Source organism: Antedon mediterranea, chromosome 1, assembly GCF_964355755.1.
Source record: "Antedon mediterranea chromosome 1, ecAntMedi1.1, whole genome shotgun sequence".
Taxonomy (NCBI): Eukaryota; Metazoa; Echinodermata; class Crinoidea; order Comatulida; family Antedonidae; genus Antedon; species Antedon mediterranea.
The window spans coordinates 34,298,957-34,325,088 of NC_092670.1; the positions used below are offsets into that span (position 1 = coordinate 34,298,957).

Here is a 26,132-nt window from a genome sequence, read left to right on the forward strand (position 1 = left end):
GTATAAAAAATAAAATATTAAATTAAGATATGGTAACATTAATCAAAATTTTAAATCCATTATATAAATACATGGCACCTTCCCAGGACCATTCTGGTCATTTTGATATCCCAATGAAGCAAACATATAAATGCCTCTCTTATAATATAGATATACTCTAGACCACATATTTATTTTGAATTTGAGATGAGAGACGACATTTTCTCCATAATGCATTCTACAGACACTCTGCAGATACTGTATAACATTTCCCTTTACCTTGACTTTCTGTAGTTGAGCAAGTACATCAGCTACATCCCCAACTGATGAGGGCGCTGTCAGACCTACTTCAGAAAACAATGGAAAAATGTCTGGTGGATGACTGATGCTCTTAATCTGAAAGTAAAAAATAAAACTGCTTAGACTTTTCTTTCATTGAGATACTATACTAAGCATACAATTTAATCAATTATTTTCAAAACTGACAAACAAAAACAAAAGTTTCAGTATGAAATCTGGTGAGATGAAAGTCTCAATATTATACAAATAATAAAATAAATGTTTATGAATGCAATGGTACAAATAATTTCATGAGGTGAAAAAAGAACATTTCGTCTTTTACCAAATGAAATTATTTGTTCCATTGCACACATATAAAGCATTCATTTATTATCCAATCAAATGACCAGAATCTACTCAGGTGTGTTATAATTAATGTATGATATGTGATGATATATATCCTGCATTATTGGGAAATATATATATATATATATATCTTTTTAAGCATACCCTCCATGACGGTTTTCGGTTGCGCATCTTAGCTTGTTTTTTCCTCATCCTGGTCACGTTACCAGCAAACATCCATTCATCTTCCTCGTTCTTCTTGCGTATAATGACACGAACAACATCTTCATTAAAAGAGGACGATGTTGAAAGTGAGGTATCTATTAAAAGAGGTTATAATAAACTTAGTAGGGAAAACTGTATGTTTTTTCCAGCAGTGTAAAAAAAAACTTTACCACAACAATAAAATCCTTTTTAAATTCTTATATGATATGAAGTTTATGAGCACTAGTGTATTTAAGATATAACAAAAGCATAATGTAAGAAAATCTCATAGATCACTATTGATTGCGTACCATCATTCTATTTTAGTCTTCAGTGTACTAAAGCTCTGTCTACACTATCAAACTTTATGTGACAAAAAGTAGTGATATGCCCAAATATGGTAGTGATATGACATCAGTATGTCCATATATGGGCACATCACATTCTTTTTCACATAAAGTTTGATAGTGTAGACAAAGCATTAGGTCTTCTTCTTAGGTATATTTTTCAACAATTGCATATAAAAACATAAATGGCAGCACAAGGCTGATACACAAATTCACATGTAATTAGTCTACAAAGACAAGAAAAAAACAAAAAAACAGAAACCACTTAAAGATACCTAAACCAGTTAAGGAATGACTCATTACAGTTTGTTTAGCATAGCAGTTTGGTAATAAAGGAGACAAGGTGTCAAGTCATGATGATGTCATATCACTACCATATTTGGGAACATCACATTTTTTTTTTCAAACTTATTTGATAGTGTAGACAGAGCTTAAGACTAGTCACAACTTGTTTTGGCATAATCTTGCAGACAGACAGACAGCCAAGTACATAATCAATATCTTATTTTTAAATCCAAATTGTTTATTGTTTCTATAAATAATATACTACTAGAAAGTTCCTGACTGTTCTTTCATTGGTTTTACATTGTTTCCTATTTCTATAAATAACAATTTTTTATTTCTAGAATGTTGAATATGTTTCTGTAGGTTTACATAGAAGGGCATATTCATACAGTGGATTTTTGTTTTCTGATGAGGATATTTGTATCATGGCAAGGACAACATCCCACCACGTCTCCCTCTGGTGAGGACATCTTTAAGGAACAGTAATTAATTACATATATATATATATATATATATATATATATATATATATATGAAACACTTGGTGGGTAAATATAGGTGTTTTTTTTACTAATCTCAGGATCCCGATCGCATTCCTGATCACCCTCTAAATAAATTCTTTAAAGACACCTTCCCTACAATTTGTGACGTTTTGTAAAAATAATACATATATATTACTTTAAAAACATTAAACCAGATCATTCCTTGTCTTAAATGTACGTTTTATGGTAAATTATGATAAAAAGTGACAAACTATGCACTACCTACAGTAAGTAGCTCGCGGCGACTGACCTCTCGTGGGCGGTCTTAGGCCTAGCCTAGCTAGGCTTAGTTTTGTAGGCCTAGCTGGTAAACATCGGTAACGTACGAACATCGTACGCTAGCTATATACCTAGCCTGACGTTGTTTAGTTGCTGCATTAATTGTCTTTCTATTTTTGCCAGAGTCCGTTGATACAAATTGGGGAAAACCCGGTATTTTCGCTGAAAAGTTAGGAGTCTTCCATTTGTTTTGGCCTCACAATCGATCGAAAAGTGGGTGAATTACAGAAGAAAAACAAAAATATCAATCCGCACGCAATGCATTTTGGGATTTATAGCGGGCCGCTATAATTATTAGAATCGACTTATTTTACACATTTTTAACCATTTAAAGACGAAAAAAGTTATCGCAATAGGACCATATAGTATTATTTTTACATTAAATATAGTTTGTGATCTTAAATTAGATCTAAAAAACGTAGGGAAGGTGTCTTTAAGCTTAGCCAAACTGGTAGAATGATCACTCTGAATCAAAACACTAAACATTGCTGACAATCATTTGTTTATAATTCTATTCTTGTATTTAATAGCAAGTTTATAAGATCTCTTTAGATTCATTGATCACATGGTTTTTTTTTGTATTCATTGTATAATTGTATGTAAATCAAATTGTAAACAAACCAATTTCATTTGTACCTCGTTGTTGATAATACTGTACATATGGTTATCGTATCGTATGTTAAATAAAATCAAAATCTAGGAAAAGATGGCCGCCATAATTCGCTAAAATCACTGTAGATCACAGAAAGCATTGATTCTGGCCCTGGTGTTGAACCATGGGCCTATAAAATGTGATAGAGAAATGCACTACAATACTTACTGGTTGGAAAATGACTAGAGCTAGCAGCAGCATCTTGAATGGGAGGTACGAAGAGAGAGTTCCTATCTGTTAAAGTATGGTTTTGCCCTGAATCAGTGCTATCACTTCTGCATCTTACGAGGTAGATGTTTAATATGTTGCAAACTTTTAACTTGTAGGAGAACGGCTCGGAAACTTGTTCCTTAATTTTCTGTTTTCTACAAATTTAAGAAAAAAAAATGTTTTCATAAATAATTTTTTTTTTTATTTCAACAACATTTAATGAGGATGGTTCATTCGGCCAAAGCTGATCATCAGTACAATACAATTTGACAAAACAATAACATGAAAATATAACAGTTGACAACAATTAAAAATAAAACAAAAATGATTAGAAATTTATTTTAATAATAATAATAAAGCAAAGAATAAATGGTAATTCAATTAATCACATGGACATTAACAGGATATGCCTTATTTGGGCATTATTCATGTATTTCCAAATATGGTTATCATTTACTTTCCAAATATGGTTATCCTTTACTTTCCAAATATGGTTATCCTTTACTTTCCAAATATGGTTATCCTTTACTTTCCAAATATGGTTATCCTTTACTTTCCAAATATGGTTATCCTTTACTTTCGAAATATGGTTATCCTTTACTTTCCAAATATGGTTATCCTTTACTTTCCAAATATGGTTATCCTTTACTTTCCAAATATGGTTATCCTTTACTTTCCAAATATGGTTATCCTTTACTTTCCAAATATGATTATTTTTTACTTTCCAAATATGGTTATCCTTTACTTTTCAAATATGGTTATCCTTTAAGCTTGGTTCCCACTAGAACGTAATGCAAGGACGTAAACGCAACGCAAGCGTTTTAACCAATGACAAGCGAAGTTATAAACAGTTAGCAATCACAAGCGAATAAGCCATCGCTTGTGATTGGTCAATTCACTTGCGTTGCGTTACGTCCTTGCGTTGCGTCACTAGTGGGAACCACGCTTGACTTTCCAAATATGGTTATCCTTTACTTTCCAAATATGGTTATCCCTTTACTTTTCAAACCCTTATTATGACATCCCCTATATTCATTGCTGGTATTATTTCCAATTCTTTATTTTTGGATGCCAACGGTATTTGTTTTATTTTATCCTATCACTTTTGTTTTCAAACTTACAATTCTCTGTGTTTCGCTTCGCGTTGTAGTGTCTTCTGTCGTTCGTTTTGCTCACGTAGCATTGCACGTTGTTCGTGGAACTGCTTTAGCTCAACTTGATAGTTTGCTTGAATTTTTCGTTTTTGGCTGTACAGTTCATCAATTTCTACAAGAAGCATTAAGAAACTATTAACATTATTTATTGATGGTGCAGAAATATACTGACAATATCATGGAATTCGAAATATATATATAGAATGTGTCAAAGGTCAAGAGAGAATGACTCCGCCCAAGTTTTTTTTACATTTAGAGAAATACAGCTATAAGTATAAAATAATAATAAATAAATTCTGCTATACTCGTAATTCTCTGTCTATACTATCAAACTAGTTTGATGAAAAAAGTGTGATGTGCCCAAATATGGTAGTGATATGCCAAAATATGGTAGTGATATGACATCATCATGTGCACATAGGGGACACATCACAGTTTTTTAGACAAATGCATGTATTGGACAAAGCATGTATAAACTTAACCAAGGACATTAGGAAGCATGTTATAGCATCTCTTTTCTAGCCCTCATTTATTACCTTTCTTTAGGCTAGTGCATTCTACAGTAGCCTGGCTTCGCACTTCTTTCAGCTGTTTCTTGACTTTATGCTCTTCTTCACTCACCCTACTAATCTCTTTGAAAAGTTTCTGTTTCAAAACAAAATCATAGTTAATTATAATGCCAAAACTCTGTTTACACTATCAAACTAGTTTGACAAGAAAGGTGTCTGTGCCCAAATATGGTAGTGATATGCCCAAATATGGTAGTGAAATGACATCACCATGTCCATAATGTGCACATCACATTTTTTTGTCACATAAAGTTTGATAGTGTAGAAAGAGCTTAATTAATAGTATAAGGGGTGATGTCCGTGATCCTTGATGTGAAGCTTGTGTCAATAGGCTTAGGGCCTGTTCGTAGGGGTTGAAAATACCAGCTTATTCCCGATTTCCGTTCGCGTGATCCAATTAACTTTTGCCTCAGGCTACAAAAAATTCGAGGTAAAATGTTCACCAAATTTGCAGGTTATTTCAGCGATAATCCAATTATACTCGGCCTTCGAGGATAATAAATCTCCGATAGAGGCAATGTGTCAAATTTTGACAAACGTTCGCTGCCTAGGCCCGTCATTTCTCCTACGAAGCTCTTCCATACACGCTTCGAGAGCGATCGTCAGCTGGTGCTGTCCTTGTTGGTGTAGACCGCTTAGTAGGCCTAGCTGGTCGGGGAGCCGCTGGTCGGGGAGCCGCTGGTCGGTGGTGTTTCCGTCGTGTAACATTGGGCTCAAATTCTTCGTCAATGAGTAAAATAATGGTCGTCAGGAGAAGGCATATTTCGGCAGGATTATCGGCGTTAAGAGGCATAAGGTTTGTCGCAAGGATAAGCAGTGTAAAAGGTAGCAAGTAATTGTTATTGTAAAGAAAGATCGCGAGTAAAAAATATACAACACGAAACTAGCGTGCGAAAATGGGGTTGTAGGTTGTAAAGACAACTGACCTTAAAACGTAATTTCCGGTTTGTGATTCGTCGATTAAGCATTTAAGCGGTTAAATATTTCAAGTACGAACAACGCTCAATTTATAACCCGAGGCATGGGTGAAATTAAGCGCTTATTTTAACCACCGTACGAACACGACCTTAGACTAGAGTAGGTAATCACAATATACTAAACAATATCTGCTACCCATTGTGCCAAAAGCCACAAACCACTAACCACATTATGGTGGAGTCTGTCTGGCCTTGGCCTATTATGAAATTGTCAGTCCACAATAAAAGAGCAATTCCTGGTCTGTCTATCCCAACTCATTTTTTTTTATTTACACGGATGAACGAACAAGGGTAGTGTTGTTTAATTAAATTTTACTGTATTGAGCAACATCATAATAATGATGATACCATGCTTAAAACAAATTATTTTTCTAAAAATTTAACTAACTTACTTCCCTCTCTGCTCTTAATCTATTCTTCTTTGCTATTTCCACATCGAGTTCTTCTTTTTCACCTATATACTCCCTGAATAAACAGAAATAATAGTATATACAAAATATTTTAAGTATGTATTTAATTGAGAATTACAGTAATTCATAGATAGATATTGTGAATACTTTACAACAAGGGTATAAGAATTGATCTATGAACAATGTAAACAGGATATGCCTTATTCGGTCATCATGGCTTTAATTCCAAATATGGTATTGCAGTAAAACTTTGAATAGACAGATATGGAAATGAAAAAATAGCAAGAATTCTGAAAATGGCAGCTTTGAAAGACCATGAGTGCATTTAGTCGAAAGTTCACATAGAATCATAATATTATGGTAAACAAAGTGAAAGGGTTACAATTAAGACAAGACTGCATTTTCAGAAGGTAGTTATACTGGAAGGCCAAATTCTACCCCTTTCACACCAAACTCTGCAGTGATCTCCAGAGACACCCCAGAGTTTGTGACCATTCAAAACGTTGATAACTCCCGGAGAGACCCTATTCACATTAAAATTGTAAATACCGCCCTCTATTTTGTTTGTTTACATAGCAACAAAGCAATGATTGATCATGTATGGATGACCTTTTGACCTAAAAATTCTGGTGTAAAAGGTGTATTACAGTAGATAGACAGTAGACCAGACAATTCTCAATTTATATCAGCTACCGTATTCAATATTAACATTTTTTTTATTGTAGCAAAGTTGTTTAGTAAAATATTTTTTGTTTACTACTAACCTAAGAGTTTTCTTGGATCTTTTGAGACGGTCTATTTCATGTACGATCCTCGTTTCTTCTCGTACGGTAAAGTGATTCTTTTCCAGCTGGTACTCTAGTCTCTTTATCATAGACTCTAACTTGTCAATGGACCTTGCAGGCTGCCGTGCCTGTTTTTTGGACAATTCATCACTCTGGAAAATACATTAATAATTGTTAACGTCTGAACAAAAGTTTACTTACTTCGAATTAAGTTGTGAATCCAAGTTTTCTGAAGTCTTTCCATGACTGTGTTTGATTTGCATTCTATTCTCTCAAATTGGTCAGATAGTACTGTACATTTGAAGACACCACCAAAAAAGTGTCCCCCCTTAATTTGGGTGTCCGTAGTATTAAAATATATTCATCAACAAGTGTCCACTGAACAAGGGTGTCCCAAAGGAGGGGTTTACTGTAGAAATAAATAAATTTCTTAGAAACTGAGCAAAAATGCATAGAGCAAGCAGCAGGGGGTGCCCTATCCAATATTTTGGCATAGGTTTCTTTGCCAACCCATGACATGCAATTAAATAAAGACAAAATAATTTTTTTTCTAAATACCTTTCTATTAATGGCACTACTCATAACTTTAAGCCGTTCATCAATTTCTTTCCTCTTTTTCATCTTATTTTCTTTGTCTTCTTTTAATGTGTTTAATATATGCGTTTTCCTTTCTTGTGAACTTGACGGGCTGACATTTTCAGCTGAGTGTGCCTTCATAAATTTCTATGTTTACAATGTTAAGAACAATTTATCAGTATCATTTGTTACATGTATCCAGAAACACAATCAGATTTGTGTGTACCATGGGTATATTCTGAATTTTGGGGTGTGGAGTGGTCCTCACCACTGAGGGAGATGAAAGAGGATGTCCTCACTTGGGGGAGGGAGAGATAGAAGGGGAGGTGTTCTCACTGGGATGCCCTTGAAATTAGAAAACAAAATCCTTCTGCATCAATGCCTTTTTTGTACAATTCAAGAAGAGAATTGTACCAAGTAATACACTAAAACCTTCATTGTAAAGGATACAAGTTTTTGCTCCAGACGTTGTATCCTTAGGACGAGGGCTTCAATTTGCTGATCACATGCTTTTTTGCTAGGTGGGTGAATCTTTCTTCTTGCATCTGAAAGAAAATAAAATTTAATGTTTTAAAGTTATCTAAACAGCATTTCAAACCACCAGCTGTATGAATTCATTCATCATCGTAATCCAATTCATTGATTATTTCTTATTTAAATTTTGTCATATCTATCCCAATCCTCAAAAAGCTTAATTCCCACAAGAGACTCAACACAACGACGTAACGCAATGTAAGGGATTTAACTAATCACAAAGGATGGATTTTTCGAACTGTCACTTGTCATTGATCAATTCCCTTGTGTTGCATCTACATCCTCACAACCAAGCTTTAGTAACCAGCCTAAACCAAGATAAAAACCATCCACTAAGCTTTAGTAACCAGCCTAAACCAAGATAAAAACCATCAACTAAGCTTTAGTAACCAGCCTAAACCAAGATAAAAACCATCAACCAAGCTTTAGTAACCAGCCTAAACCAAGATAAAAACCATCAACCAAGCTTTAGTAACCAGCCTAAACCAAGATAAAAACCATCAACCAAGCTTTAGTAACCAGCCTAAACCAAGATAAAAACCATCAACCAAGCTTTAGTAACCAGCCTAAACCAAGATAAAAACCATCAACTAAGCTTTAGTAACCAGCCTAAACCAAGATAAAAACCATCAACCAAGCTTTAGTAACCAGCCTAAACCAAGATAAAAACCATCAACCAAGCTTTAGTAACCAGCCTAAACCAAGATAAAAACCATCAACCAAGCTTTAGTAACCAGCCTAAACCAAGATAAAAACCATCAACCAAGCTTTAGTAACCAGCCTAAACCAAGATAAAAACCATCAACCAAGCTTTAGTAACCAGCCTAAACCAAGATAAAAACCATCAACCAAGCTTTAGTAACCAGCCTAAACCAAGATAAAAACCATCAACCAAGCTTTAGTAACCAGCCTAAACCAAGATAAAAACCATCAACCAAGCTTTAGTAACCAGCCTAAACCAAGATAAAAACCATCAACCAAGCTTTAGTAACCAGCCTAAACCAAGATAAAAACCATCAACCAAGCTTTAGTAACCAGCCTAAACCAAGATAAAAACCATCAACCAAGCTTTAGTAACCAGCCTAAACCAAGATAAAAACCATCAACCAAGCTTTAGTAACCAGCCTAAACCAAGATAAAAACCATCAACCAAGCTTTAGTAACCAGCCTAAACCAAGATAAAAACCATCAACCAAGCTTTAGTAACCAGCCTAAACCAAGATAAAAACCATCAACCAAGCTTTAGTAACCAGCCTAAACCAAGATAAAAACCATCAACCAAGCTTTAGTAACCAGCCTAAACCAAGATAAAAACCATCAACCAAGCTTTAGTAACCAGCCTAAACCAAGATAAAAACCATCAACTTTTGCAAAATACAATAACATAAAACGCTAACGCAAGCGAATTGACATGGCGAAGAGGCATTCCGATAATCCATTGCTTAATGTGATTGTTTTTGCTTTGCATTCTTTCTAGTGAGACCATGCTTTAGTATAAAAATTCTTTAAATCAGACATTGACACTCCAAATTTTGGAGAATTAGGACAGACAATTAAATAATTTAACAGACAGAATAATACAATAGTAGATGGTACAAAAAAATTTACTGTACACAGTACATATTCTAACCATTGCACACAAAACCAAGCTTGATTACATTTTGTATTCTTAAAATCTATCAAAAATTCACCTATGCATATATTACACATAATATACCATAAAGGTAATTAATTAGGTATCTACTACTATTATTCAAGCCATCAATGTCACTGACACTATAATAATACACCTGGATACTAAATTGTGCAACAATTGCATTATGATGACATCAGCAGTTCAATTTATTGACATATGCACCATGCATTGACTGTTATGCTGTAGTAGCCTACCACTAGAAAATGAATCATCACGCTTTACAGTTTCTAATTGGATGATTACCTCCTTAAGGCTAATTCTAGGCATGTCAAAAAGGTTTCTACTTTCATGGTACATTAACAATGGTTAGAAACGGTAACACCCTATTAAAGTACTGTAGCGTATTGTAAATACAGTAGACGTCTATTAATATCAATTTAACTACAGAGTGTACCAATAAGAAAAAAATACATTTTGCTCAGATTAAATGAGAGGTTCCTACTGTACACTTTTGTTTTTGCGATAAGGGGAAAATTCATCACAATAGTAAAGTTGTTAAGCACATTTACCATTACTTCCGCTGAAAAAGTAGTGGTGTAAAGGGTCGTTCACACCTGTTCCGGCACGGTTGCGGTCCGGCGAATCGAACATCAATGTTTTGTTTTCACGCGGCTATGCGCCAATCGATATGTGCGTAGCCGCGTGAAAACGAAACATTGACGTTCGATTGGATTTTCCGGCGCCGGACCGGAACCGTGCCGGAACAGGTGTGAAAGACCCTTAATGTAGTGGAGCTGTAGCTTAGTGGTTAACGTGCTTGCCTTCCAATCCCAAGGTCCAGGGTTCGATCCTGACCTGGGCCAGGGTTCAATCCTGACCTAGTGCCAGGGTTGTAACTCACAACTCTTTCAACTCCACTCTATAAGCCTCAAACTTAGTTTAATAAAGCACGATAAATTACAAAATAGTTTGTCCATCCTGTAAATGGCAAGTTACTCGCTGTTGGATGAATAAGAAAAATGGGGTTTTTTTTTAAAAGGAGGGACCCTCATACACAGATTTTCACAATTATACTGGCACAATCATTAATAACAAATTTACAAATGCTACACTCTACACACTAATTGTACTACTACTATGTATATTATTACAAAATCTTTACTATTATAGCTTTTTGGTTGAAAATACAATTCACTTTGTGTGTTATTTTATATATGGATATTGTACAGTACCTACAGTACCAGCACCATCCACAATGCTGTTATAATGGCTACTCAATTCAACAAAACATTACATAATGCTTAATAGTTAACACATTGTATTAAATATTTTCCCAATAAATACTGTACAACCATGTATTAAAACAAGGATCCTATGAATTTATTATACACATGTTTTTAGAGCCAAGTCTTCCAGAACTGGACAGCCATATGTGCGGACACAAAATGTCCTTGTTCAAAAACATTTTAATATTTCAGAAAACAAATTTTGGTTGGTTATTGAGCAGTGCATCAGTCATGCTTCAACTTATACTTCACTTGATAACCAGGCCCTCAGCCTAACCTAAGGGGTGTGGCTTTTGGTACAAAATGCACCCCACCTTATACACAATGCCGCCCTGACCGATGACCGTTATGTTCCATTCCCTTGGAATTTCCCTCCCTCCAAGTCGCAGATTTACAGTGCGGGCTAAAACGGCTTTAGTTTCCTTCCCACCAAAAAAAATAGAATACGGACTACGCATTGAAAGCAAAACAAAACACTATCAAACCTCACAGAACACACATTTTAAGAAATTTAAAAATAGTTACGTCTAGACGTCACTGTGTTTACTGGCAAAGAAGTATGTTCAATTTGCTGATTGCTGCAGGCAATACATACAGGGCCAACTCAACTAGTGGGAGGTGCCATTTTATCATGAATTTTCAGGGAATAATTTTGCCAGTGTAGCATAGCAAAAAGCTATACAAATCAAATTTAATGCTACACATTTATAAATTGTGTAGCAAAAAATACAATACAAAACTATGTTTCTCGACTCAAAAATCAGTTTGATTAGCAATATTGCTAAACAAAAATTTTAAAATGAAATTTACCATAATCTAGGGTTTTTATTTACCTAAATTCACTTCATTCAACTATAATTTGACTAAATAAAAGTAATTATTTAAAGTAAAGGAACACACACAGAGTGCCTACTGTTTTATTTAACAGGATTTACCAGGGTTTTTATTATGTATTAAGTTTCTTTTCAATCTCTATCTATCTATCTACAATAGGTTGGGTTTTTGTTCTGCCTACAGTACTTTCAACTTCAAACAAGGGATGACATTTAAAATACAATTCTTGAATCAAAGTGAAATTGTTAGAACTCAACAACAACCAAAAGACAAGACAACACAACTGAAGGGAAATGTTAAAGTTTCAACCTATTGTAAAAATTATACAATTGTTTATGCTTAGATTTCTACCTGTCAATAGTTTTTATTGTTTGTACTTGTTCTCAGCAACATGATTAAACTCATAATATAGAAGTAGGTCAGCCCTTTCAATAAGCTACAGATGAGTAACACTTTAACAAAACAGTAAACACAATAGGTAATAAAAGAAATACTAAAGTTCAAGCGGAATGTGAAAATTGTTTTTTTTAACTTGAAATATTTTTATAAAAATATATTTTTTTTTATATATTTTTACTTACTAGCTAAAATATTAAGTTTTACTTTATCATTTATCCACAAACAAGTTTTAAGCCTACAAATTATAACTACTATAATACTCAAATGTTTTTACTGCATTTTTTATTAGTTATTATTACTGTAGTTATTATTATTACAGAATGTCTGGATAAACTTCATTTCTTTTTTTTTTTAAAGGGGAAGAGAAGAACAGGCCTTTTGAATCCACCTATGTTTAAGTATAACTACATCTGAGGTATGATCAATTAAAAAGTGTTTTTTATTTATTCACCTACGCTGTACGTTTACAGTTACATATTTTGTTAGCACCAATGTACAATGTAGTTTTGATCATGGTACAATTTCAAGGGCAACATACTTATTTATTTCCGCTACTAAACCAAAACAGGAAACCACTTACAAAAAACGGGCATATAACACACGACAATCAGCTGAGACAATAAACCTTTGGGTTCGTCTCATTTCAATTATTTTTTCCTAGTTAAATAAATAACTACAGTAAGTAATTGCAGTTGAAGATTTAAATTGAGATACTTTTTTTTTATTTCCTTTTTGGAGAGTTTCAGATCAAAAAACCATGTTCTCACAAAATTAATTATGTATTCATCTGAATGGGTCATTTATTGATTTCCTTGAATAAACGCCACGCCACATTCATGTACACAATACTACTGTAAATCTATTTGTAGTATGTACAATATATTTACAGCATTTGATACAATTTGTATTGTGTTTTATTTGAGTAGGGCTATATGTTGTCAATTTACACTTGGTCATGTTCGTTTTTATACGGTTTAAGCTTTAAATATATAAAAACAAAATCATGCTTTCTTAAGCTTTGTCTACACTGTCAAACTTTATGTGACAAAAAATGTGATGTGCCCATATATGGACATGATGATGTCATATCTCTACCATATATCACTTCCACTTTTGGGTACATCATATTTTTTTTGTCACATAAAGTTTGATAGTGTAGACAGAGCCTTAGAAAAGATTGAATTACAAAAGTGTTTTGGTGCAAGTATGTATGTTGTCAGGATGAGCTCAAGCAAAGATTGACCTTCGTCAGTGATACGAGTTTGCAGATGGCACTGTTTGAGAAACGAAAAAGATCCTTTAAATGCCACTCTCAAAGAAATGCCTTCCTATTGAATCTCTTCCGTCACAGAACCACCTCTGTCCCTTCAACCAAAATATATATATATTTCCAATATATTCAAATCCAATCTTCTAATAACTATTTATTAACAGTTGAAGTCATGTCTCAGGTCCATTCTATAGTTACTGTACTGTAGTAGTCTTCTTCATAAGTACTTTAGTGAATTAAATGGGTGGCTAGTTTGTGACAAGAACGCTAGTGTCGATCATACCCAGTACCATTTACTATCATTCAGGAAAACACCCCACACTGCCTTACAATGTGTACCACTGCACTGTATCACTGTCAGTACAGTATATGAACCTTGAACTTAGATAAACTATTAGAAAGAAGGAAATAGATGCTTGATCCTGTCATAGTATATAATACAGTCAGTAAACAATAATTCCACCCACACTATAATTGATTTTAACAAACATTTTCAATAATTTACAATAAAACTGAAAGTTCTTAACCTCAGGCTACAGTATGGACATTCCTTTATTTGTTTTTCTTAAGAATTCTATTTCATTCAATATTTTTATTATTTAGTACAATTGTACATCCTAAAAACAACCATTCACACATTTTTCGGTTTTTGTTTTCATACCTGTTCTTATAAATTAAAATAATCCAATCTCTATTCTGTCAAAGATTAACATAATTTTGTATTATTTAGTTTAAGGTTCATTCACACTTTTTTCGGTTTTTGTTTTAATACCTGTTCTCATAAAATAATCTAATCTCTATTCTGTCAAACATTAACATAATTTTGTATTATTTAGTAAACTATTGTACATCCGTTTAAGATCCATTCACACATCTTCCCCTTTTTGTTTTCATTCAATCTCAAATAATCTAAAATATCCGATCTGTATTCTTCCAAAGATTAGGATTAACATTTTTATCGTTTAGTATGATAATTGTCCTTTTATTAAAAAACCATTTACAATTTCACTTTTTCTTTTAAATTGTCATAGAATAATCCGATCTCAATTCTGTCAAAGATTAGGATTAAAGATCTACAGTTTGTGACGTTTTGTAAAAATAATATATTACTTTAAAAACATTAAACTAGGGATTCCTTGTCCTAAATGTATGTTTTATGATTCATTATGATAAAAAGTGAGAAACAATGGACTACCTAAGTAGCTCGCAGCGAATGACCTCTCCTGGACGGTCTTTAGGCCTAGCCTAGCTAGGCTTAGTTTTGTAGGCCTAGCTGGTAAATATCGGTAACGTACAAACATCGTACGCTAGCTATATACCTAGCCTGACGTTGTATAGTTGCTGCATTAATTGTCTTTCTATTTTTTCCAGACTCCGTTGATACAAATGAGGGAAAACCTAGTATTTTCGCTGAAAAGTTAGGAGTCTTCCATTTGTTTTGGCCTCATGATCGATCGCAAAGTGGGTGAATTACAGAAGAAAAACAAAAATATCATTCCGCGCGCAATGCATTTTGGGATTTATAGCGGGACGCTATAATTATTAGAATTGACTAATTTTGTTTACATTTTTAACTGTTTAAAGATGAAAAAGTTATCGCAATAGGACCATATAGTAGGCCTATTATTTTTACATTAAATATAGTTTGTGATCTTAAATTAGATCTAAAAAAACGTAGGTAAGGGGTCTTTAACATTCATATTTTGACATCTATAATTTTGTTTTGTTAGCAGAGCAGAGTAACCAACCACCCTCAATTATTGTATTATTAACTATGCTTTTATACTTTTCCAAGAAAAGGGAAAGAGAAACTTGCTGAATACAAATTGTTCTGAATAAGGATGTCATTTTGATCCCTAAATTTTTAGCCCTGATGAAGTACAATGTTTGCTATTTTTCTCCATTGTTCCAATTCTTCTTTTGTTCAAATTGAAACAACTACTTTTTATACAGTAATTTAAAGCCAAACAAAGAAAAGGTTTCGTATCCATTTTGAAAAGAGTCTTTACTGATTTTTTTTTTTCACTATATTCGAGTCAGTGTAACTTTATTTTTAAAGTTTATATGAGACAATGCTAAAAGATGTAACACCCACTTTGTAAATTTATAAATAAACTTTTCAAATTATTGTTTGTTTATTTATTTTATCTACATTTACAACAATTACCTTTTCCAATACAGTTTCAATACCTGATACACTTAAATATTGGTTCTAATACTAATCTTATTTATTTAGTTTCCTTCAGTTTTTTTCATTTGTAATGTAATTTTTGTAACTGTGTTTATGTATAAGTAATAGAATGCATCAAGTGCGTGCCGCTAACTCTAAAGCAATGTTCGAAAAAAGTTTAAGTTTGAAGCTACAAAATTTGATGATAAGGATGAAAGGAAGGACTGTGAAACTAACACTATTTTATGTGGCCTTATTAACGACATGAGGTTAAATATAAATATACAACGACCTTCTAGAATTATTGCATCAAATTTTTCCACAATAATATTAATGATGACTCACTGACGCACTACCCCTTTACAATTTGCTATGGACTTTCGGAATATTTTCCCTTTTTATCTGGTGTAAAACCTAGTACGATTTGATACCACCTTGCAAGTCCACAAAGCGGGCATTTACTGATTGGAACATTTATAATGTACCCAAATGGAAAAAAGAAATGGAACCCACCAGGGCACATAACATATTGTATGTGTTACTGTACATGCCTTCTATTCTCTTTGTATATGTTTTAAATAGTTTAATTTTATTGTTTTTCTTCTGCTGCTGTAGTGTTAGTACGTTTTTATTATATAATACCAAAATAAAAAAACATTCATTTTTGGGGTTGTTTAGTACTATTTGTTAATGTGTCATGTGGATGAACAACACAATTTTTTACATGAAAATTTATCAAGAGTAGGGATATACCCGAGTTTTAAGGTGATTCATAGAGATATTATACTTCACTATCTCTATTAGTTGGGTAATATTGAGGTATAGCACAAATCATTCAGTTTATTTTTATTTTTAAATGTTTAAAAATGTTTGTGACAGTAATACTGTATGTTAACCATATACTACTATTTGCATGATATTCAATTTGAAAAAAAAATCTAAAATAAAACTTTCGACTTTATACTTAACGGTAAAGAAAACATTTGTTTTGGTTTATTGTTTTTTATTTTATTTATTTTTATTTTATTTATTCAACTTCTCCCTAACAGTAACACTGTTAGTGAAGGATCGGGGCCAACGGGTGGTAAACACCTTTAAAAACGATCCAGTCCCAATTAAAAAAAAATAACTCTCAGTGTGTAATTGCAAAACAAAATAAAAATATAGTTAGTTTGGGGAATTCTAAAAATATTGATGGAAAAAACCATATTAGTGTATACAGTACTGCAACCACGGAAATCTGTGGTTTCATTGAAGCCTCATCCATTGGCTCATATCCAATGTTACTGGCATAATGTTATGCCATAAACACAACGATTTCTCAATTAAAAACCGGAAACAAAAAAGAACCTAGTGTTTTTCATCTTTAAGTTTAACAGTATGATTAAGCATAATTTATTATGATTACACAACATGTTTGAACTTAAACTGGGATGATTAAATTATATAGAGGAAAGACATTGTACTATTAATAAAATGATCAAGATTTTAGTTGTAACAAGGAATTTAAATTTCAAAATTTGTTGAGTTGATCCCTAAAGCTTTCGTTGTTGACACACAGTAAGTCTACTACAACAGTTCAGTTTGATCAGACTACTGTAAAAATCGGTAAATATTTTCACGCTGCTGCTCTAGCCCGCTACGTCCCATTAGGACTACTCAATCAGAAGCTAAAGCAAGCAGCAGTTATAGTTCTAAGGACGACAATTTTGCGAAAATGGAAACTCCACTATAATTTATTGATTCCAGCTGCTACAGTAGACCCAAAAAAGTCTGGGGAAAGAGTTTATAAGGACATGTCATGCTAAAATTACAAATCCCAAAGCATTTTTGGTATATTCACTGTCAGATATTCATTGAATTATTATCAAAACAGTCCATTAAAGTTTGTGTTTGTAATATGATACTTCACACTTGAAATATATCTAGGGTGATGAAGTGACCCCCAGACTTGACCTTAGCAATAAAATTAACTAAAGTGACAGAAATTGAGTATTCACTTCTGTAACAAAAAAATAATATTTATTCACATAAAAAGAGAAAAGAAACCCAAAAAACATTGTCTGACAAGTGACAGACAATTTAAGTATTTGTTGCTTTAAATTACATTTTTTCAGGTAAAATAACTATTATGTGACAATAAAATGACACATTCAAAAACATTTGAAATAAAAAATATTTTTCAATAAGCGAGCAGCGTTTTTTGTAAGAAATATTTCTTGCTTAATTTGAAATTATGTTTTTCATAGAATATATAGTACTGTTTGCTCTTATTAAATAGTCTATGGCATTTATTTATATCCTTATTTATTATTATTATAAAATGCCTAGCTAGACTAAATTTTTCTGTCAGTTTAGATTTTTGAGAGACAGGTTTTCAAGTTTTTTAATGACCAATAAATTTGAATGGTGGCCATGTATTAAAATGGTTTTTTATTATCAATATCAGTTTAAACTTAGTTTAGTGATATCATTGGAGAACAAAAAATTTGTTAATAATTGACTTTCGATAACTTTTAACGTTTGAAATACTCTGTTAACTGTAATTAAATACCTAAATGAAAAACCAACGTTAAAAATTAAGTTAAAATCCCAATCGAACATGCCAACTGTCTACCTTAAAACCAGTTAAAGCAATTGAGGGCATTCCAAAATTTGCAATTTGCCAAATTATGTATTCCACATCGAATAATATACTACTGATTATAATAATACATTGTCATAAGTCAAATAGAAGCATATCAGCAATCAGTATTTAAAAATAAAACAACACTGAAGACGTAAAAAACTTTTGAGAATATGAGTTAAACCATTTTTAACATGCCTCAAAAGAGCATTTAGACAATGCACTTTGAGTGCAGTTTATCCTTTCAAATGACAAACTACTGCATTATAGGGGAAGTCCCTTTAAATATTTCACTTCATATGTTTTTGTGACCTCGTTGACATACATACCTATTATACTATGTATGTATTATAGAATTTATACTTATTGTACTATGCAATGAACATATGACTATGGACAGAATGCTCTTTTAAAATATTATAATTAATTTAAACAATTAGAAGGACTGAACAATCTAAAATATTATTTACAAATGAAACTTTTAGTTTTACATAAAAAAATATTTGAACATGAGTTTAGTAGTAGTTTATAGTATACAAATAATGAATGTTATTAGTGCATTAATATGGTACAAATAATGGCATGAGGTGGATGATGAAAGGTTATATTTCAATCTAAATAGATTCCTGTCACTTGAATCAAATTGAATAAAACTTAAAGGTATGACTACATTTGATTCACAATTGAAACAATAACATGTTTTTTAATAATAGGCCTATATTAAATATTATATTTATTTAGATTATATAAATACTCCTACTGTAGTGTTAATTATGTCAACAACCGACCAAACAATCCTAGGCCTGGCAAATTGTATTAGATTGTTATGATTTCAGTTATCATATTTTATGAATACAATAATCAAGAAAACCTGATTTTTCTAGTGTACTACTGCATTGTCAATGTAATTTTATAGTTAATTAATAACAATAACATGCCTATGAATACAGGCCCCTGGGACTATAGTTGGTCATACAGTACAAAAGAATAAAAAAAGAATATACTAACTTAGTATTAGTAGAATTGTACATTTTCTTCCACATGACATTTTAAAATATTTATTAAAAGTACTATTAACTACTAATACTTAGCAATAAACCTAGAGTAGAAGCATACAGTTATCTAGAATAAATTAAATAAATACATTTGTTCAGTATGAAAGTCTTTAGGGCACAAATTGTCTGTAAGTAAGCCATGCACTATAGTATGAAAAGTGTGCTATAGAAGTGAATCACACTGAACACCCACAAAGGTCAACACTTGTGATTTCATTGGGGAAATAAAGTTTAACCTAAATTTAGCACATTGGGTTTTCCTAACAAAATATAAGCTGTTAGAAAATTGCTCAACTTTTAGTATTGTAGGACTTTTAATTTACTGTGTGCCTTTCCAATATCTCAAATAAAATCAAATTTTTTACTGAAGGTTAGAAAATTTAGCAGCATTTTGCAAGGGTACTATTGAAATAATACTCATGAAATATCTTATTTATTTATATTTTTTTAAATTTTATTTTATGCAATCGAAACCAACAGCGATAATAGTATGAATATGAAATTCAGATCTCTATAATTTTTAAGGGACAATACTGTAGGTGAATAATTTGATAAATCTCTATGAATTCTCTTTCTAAGTCAATACAATTTAAAGGAAAAAAATTGTTATTGAGTTAACTTAATAATATTTAAGGGAAATTTTTCAATTAAGTGCGATTGGTGAATACGGCCACATGGCTCAAAATTCACAGAGCAAACTGGCAAACATTTTCTACTACTCGAAAATGTTGAAATTTTAGGTAAAGTTTTTGTTTTTTAAATTAGTTACTTTTCAGTCCTAGCAAAGTTACTTTAGGCTTGATCTGACAATGTCTGTCAATTCAACTGTGTATATTTAATCTAAATATCCAAAGGCAAATTACTTTAAAAATGACAATCTCAATGGAGATAAAAAAAAAAGCGAAAAGCTAAATCAAAACGATAAAGTAAAACCGCCAGAAAAAAAGTTAACAGTGCTTTCGGGCAACACTCCTGTAGCCCTAAATATTAGACTCTAGTTACAGTAGTAGGTTGTTTTAGATTTTGGTTTGCTATCATTTGGATAAAAAAAGTAAATTTCTAGACATGAAAATTAAATAAATAATATAAATAAATGCCATAGACTATTTAATAAGAGGAAACAGTATTATAGATATTCTATGAAAAAGTTAACATAATTTCAAACTAAAAAATGTAAACAAGTTTCTTCACAGAAAATACAGCTATGTCGCTGCTCACCAACGAACCAAAATAATTACTTTAATAATTTTCTAAAAAACAAGCAAAAAATTCATTTACCTGAATAGAATTCAACTTAAAATTTCAAACTCACCTTCTTGCAAACTTGGAAGAACTGAATAAAATTGCCTTCTACGAAAAGACATGGTTTCCTCAAATGCAAAATCTCAACAATCCATTAGTACCAATTGTCTAACACTTATAATGACAACAATTTACTGTCGAATGAAAAGCTACAGTAAGTCAGCATTGCATTATTGCATCACAGCAAATGAACACACCGTTTGGTCTGTTTACCATGGAACTTTACTTTATATAAGCTGTTTAGAAAAATAACTGAACATAGAGGGCAGCATGGATCCTTCCATTAACTAGCTAAACCATATATAATCAATATTTTCTTCTGATTTCTATTCTAATTGAAAGTACTAATAAATATTACTATTGGTAAAGTATTGTTTGTTGTTAAATTATTATTAACAATAATCAATTATCAACACTTTAGAGAAATGTATGGAAATAAATATCAGTATAATAGGAATAAACCTTCAAAATAATGGAATAATCCATCCAATGTACACATCACTGTAATTTTGCTTACGCAAAAGCAAATTCAACTTTTAACAAAACAAAATACTTTTGGTTAGGTAAGCATGGATCCTTCCATTTTTTTAATCATTTAATATTATTTAACTAGCTAAACAATATAATCATTATTTTCTTCTGATTTCTATTCTAACAAAAAACAAAATACTTTTGGTTAGGGCAGCATGGATCCTTCCATTTTTTTAATCATTTAATATTAACTAGCTAAACAATATAATCAATATTTTCTTCTGATTTCTATTCTAATTGAAAGTACTAATAAATATTACTATTAGTAAAGTATTGTTTGTTTGTTAAATTATTATTAACAATAATCAATTATCAACACTTTAGAGAAATTTATGGAAATAAATATCAGTATAATAGGAATGAACCCTTCAAAATAATGGAATAATCCATCCAATGTACACATTGCTGTAATTTTGCTTACGAAAGCAAATTCAACTTTTAACAAAATAAAACACTTTTGGTTAGGTAAAAATACTAAAATAATAACTGGGTGTTAACCTTTGGCAGATTTTGATATTATGAATGTGTAGAATAGATAATATCAAGTACCAGGCCTTTTATTTTGAGGTGAGCGAATGCGATCACTCACCTAACACACTCCTAAACTGCCCTTGATTTACAACACACTTAAATTTGGTAAACTTCTAAGTTCTAAACACAAAAATACAAACGACACACCTACAGCACCCATGAATGTATTGAGGAGAGAAATTTGTAGCACACAAACAGACAAGGCCTGTAAATAACTAACAAAAAATACTAAAACAAAATTTTGTAGAATTAAAAAAAAAATCTTATTTTATTCAATTTCAAGATACCTCAATAAACTAGTGATAATATAATGATTTAATTAATCAATTTAAAATCATAATTAATTCTGAAAACCAGACTTATGCACCAGAAAATAATACTCCAAAAGTGTTCTGTTTCGGACATAAAGTTGAAGGTGTACTGTAAATGTAAATACTGTCCCATGTGACTAAAGAAACAAGAGGGTAAATGTGTAGGGTCTATTATTATAGAGGGGGGGGCAGGCTTGGGGGACAGGGGGTTGGTTCATAATTTGGAAATCTCAAACTACCTCAAACCTGACATGTATTATACATGTCATTTACTGTTTGTTTGCAAAAAAATCATTTTACGTTATCCTAGGTTTACAATAGAAAAAATGAATCCTACCATATAAACCATGTACACAAAAGAAAGCTAGTTAGTAATACTGTAGTAGTATTCCTTAGCCAAGTAATAGTGGGGCCTTGGGCTTCTATTTTCCTTGAACCTAGTATCAGGACACTGAAAGCTACTGTATAGTAGTATAGGAAAGACTTATAGCAATTATTATTAAACTTGTCTAGACTTGAAGAAAGTTATAAAGCATAATGTTTGTTTACTAAATTATGAAATTATACTGAATTATTATTGATTTATAGTAAATTAATAAATATCTTTGAAGCACAATTGTACCGTGGCTGATTTCCGCCAAAGAAAAAAATTATTTTATAATAATACAGCCGTATATACAATCTGTTCACACGTACAGTACATGCGCATGCGTAGTACATCAACAAACCTCTTGGCGCATTCACAGATTTTAGAAAGTCATGTGGTACATTACTGGCCATCTTTGTGTCCAACTATGCCTATGTAGTGTATGGAGTCGAGTCATGTGCTTAAAAAATGTATAACATTCACAGGGTTTTAATCTAATTTAATATCAAAACAATCAATTTGTTTAAAGGCTTTTGTTAAGATAACGCAATCATAAAGTTACTGCGAAGATGATTTTAAACAACAAAATGTAAAAACAATGCATTACTATACAGAATCGCTGTACAAAATAAACGCGAACGCGTAGAGCACAGCCAGAGTCGTTAATTTAAATGGGTTAAAGCTATTTTTTTTTGTTTAACGCCGTATTATTATAAAATTATTATTTTCTTTGGCGGAAATCAGCCACCGTACAATTGTAGTAATGTTTGACATTAAAATAGATTTCTTAATAATATTACAATTTACATACTACTGTACTGTATTTAATTTTTTTTAAATATTTTGTATTTATTTTTTTTGTATTAATAATATTTGTCCTCAGTGAGGAAATTCGGATTAGGCCCTCCACGGACCCACGGCAGCCAGCAGTGCAGCGCCTACCAGATTAGGCAATGAGAGTAAAGCATCTTGCCTAAGGATGCAATTAGTATGGTACAGATAACCTCGAACCCATGCCTATCAGATGCTAGTCCGATATTACCATTACACCATCACTCTCCAGTATATACAGCACCCGCCACGATTTCTAGACGGATTCCCATCCAGAACGCAACCGGGCCCAACGTTGCTTAACTTCGGTGATCTGACGAGAACCGGTGTTTCAACGCAGTATGGCCGTATAGCAACATTTGAGCCGACTGTCCATACTGGTACCATCACATAATGGTCAGCAAGGTTATAGAAACAAAAAGTAGTATAAATTGGAAACTTATTCATTATTTATTTTACATGTTCCTAATTATGAATGAACAGTAATATAGTATGCTATAAATACATCCACAATCAAGGGTACTGTATGTCCCACAAAAACATGAAAAATGAAGATTAATTAAATCAAACTTTGAATACTGGTTATTTTGTAGTTTTTAATAAATTTAATCCCTTCGGTAAAAAAAAAAAGAATGTTTTCTCATATAAAATGACAAAATAAATGGTCAATTTCAACCAAAACCCCATTGACTGGCAGCTAATTTGACTATTTTTTGCTTTAAATTACAGTTTTTCAAGTAATACATTTTTTTTCAATTCAATTTTTGTTCGAAGTGGATAACTATTATTTTTATGTCACATTAAAATGACATGTATTCAACAAAAAAATGTTAAAAATTATTTTTTCAGGGGGAAAATATGTCTTGAAACATAAAAATAGTGTATGTCTGGCTCTACATTGCACACCAATTGCAACAACTCGCTAGCATAATAATATGAGCAAAAAAATAATTTAAGATACTTTTAATATTGATTCCATCTTAAAGCAGGTATTGCCTTTTTTATCATACTATACATTACTTAACCATAATTTATCACATTGAAAACAAAATAAATCACAACAAATGATTTGACATTATTAGACATATTCAAAAATAAATTTAAAGTTTAAACTAGATTTAATTTGAAAACATAACACCACATCGATCCCTGGCCATAAGAATATACTCTGAAAAATTGAATTAGCTAGATGAAACTGATATCAAGATAATTGATGGAAAAGAAAGGAAAGAATAAATAAATATTTGAATTCTCATTCAAAGCAAGTTCATAAAATAAATTAAAAGCAACATCACTCCTTTTATATTGGAAAATGTGTGTCGGTGTGCTGTACTAGCTTTGATTTATCAAAACATGGTAGTATTAGGATGTTTATGAATTGATATAGAGTGTGGAAGGTTGTGATGATGCAATGATGATGGTTGCTAGAGTACCTGGGCTAGGCTAGTGGTAGTAAACTTGTAGTGGTGCAGCATGTGTTGGTATGGAGTTTTGTAAATTCAGTAGGAGGGAGAGGAGGATGACAAGTAATAATAATATTAATACTGTACTACTGCTACTAGTCTATATAATTTATATAGGTCCTAGGCTATAATAAAATTAATCGGTATAGGCATAGGTCTTAATTATTAGAGTGTAGGCCCTCCTAGACGGCCTGGCATAATGGATGGCTAGTCTACCGACTTAGCTGCTAAGTAGGCTAGTTAGGCCTAGTCTAGAGACCCACCAGACCCCTGCTTCCTACTACTACTAGCCTACACACAGTTATTTATTTATTATAATTTATTGTATTGCTTTTACCATTGAATAGAAACTATAAATGTTGAATTATTAACTATTTTATTAATCAATTTAAAATATTATTATTTAATAAACTGATAATTCATAATTGTTTGTTTAGGCCTAATAAAGTAGTATTAAAGTAGTCACATCAGATAATATTATTCCCAGAAACCTAGTCCTAGGCTAGCTTAACTGTCCTAGCTAGGATAGCATGCTAGGCTAGCTGCTGCAGGCAATGAATGATGCTTCACGTTCGCAGTAAATACACCCACCGAATCAGCAACTTACCTTCTTCGTTTCTATCATCCTTATGTGTGACACTTTCAGCCATTTTAACGTAAATTTACCATTTACGCTAAAGGCTAAACACAAATTAAACAATGCGAGAATTTTGCATTTAATTCCAAAAACCAAACAGTTTCTACTTCCTTCTGCGGCCAGTCAGGCCGTCGTTGTGTCGTCGTCGTAGTCGGTGGATGATGTGTCACGGAAAGCGGCGATATCAGAAGAATCGTCTATCAATCACGTGTCGGGCCGCCTTTAAAGTTGCTTAGTGAAGCGAATCAACCAAACTAAATACAGTAGTACATACGTATAAATACGCAGGTAATATTGGTGCAACTAAATAAATAACGCACAGAATCAAATTCAATATTGGTGCAACTAAATGTTGATTAATGATTGAATTAATTTCACATTACTACATGATTAACTTGTCTTGATTCATGTTACTTAAAATTATATAATTATTAATTAATATATTATATATTCGAATAAACGCCCGGGGCGTTTATTGTTCAGTAGGTTTTTTAGAGGGTCGTTTATTCGATGGAGGCGTTTATTCGGGGGAGGTGTTTATTTTTTCGGTGCAATATGGTAACATGGTATGGCCAAATAAGTACCCCTATGATAAAATACAGTAATAAAAAGCGTTTATTCGAGGGAGGCGTTTATTCAATGCGGCGTTTATTTGAATAAATTACGATATTTATTATACCGTATATTTATATATTTTTATTTATTTTATTATTTTGTGACCGTATTATATGTGTACAGTACATAGGCCTACAACTA

At 32.1% G+C, this 26,132-nt stretch overlaps 1 protein-coding gene across 2 annotated transcripts in view; it reads right to left on the reverse strand.

Moving 5' to 3' along the window:
* LOC140059086 (uncharacterized) overlaps positions 1–25,525 on the reverse strand; it is a 30,310-nt gene extending 4,785 nt beyond the window's left edge. The window contains exons 1-10 of one of the 2 annotated variants that reach the window (XM_072105987.1): positions 25,347–25,525; positions 8,044–8,138; positions 7,576–7,740; positions 6,997–7,169; positions 6,215–6,287; positions 4,813–4,921; positions 4,244–4,388; positions 3,081–3,277; positions 769–923; positions 259–375 (exon numbers count right to left, since the gene is read on the reverse strand). In XM_072105987.1, the coding sequence (XP_071962088.1) occupies positions 259–375; positions 769–923; positions 3,081–3,277; positions 4,244–4,388; positions 4,813–4,921; positions 6,215–6,287; positions 6,997–7,169; positions 7,576–7,740; positions 8,044–8,138; positions 25,347–25,389 (1,272 nt within the window). In that variant the 5' untranslated portion in view covers positions 25,390–25,525. Of the gene's footprint in view, positions 1–258; positions 376–768; positions 924–3,080; positions 3,278–4,243; positions 4,389–4,812; positions 4,922–6,214; positions 6,288–6,996; positions 7,170–7,575; positions 7,741–8,043; positions 8,139–20,715; positions 21,043–25,346 lie in introns of those variants that run through there. The other variant, XM_072105278.1, reaches the window with a different exon arrangement.
* Positions 25,526–26,132: the final 607 nt, after the last annotated feature.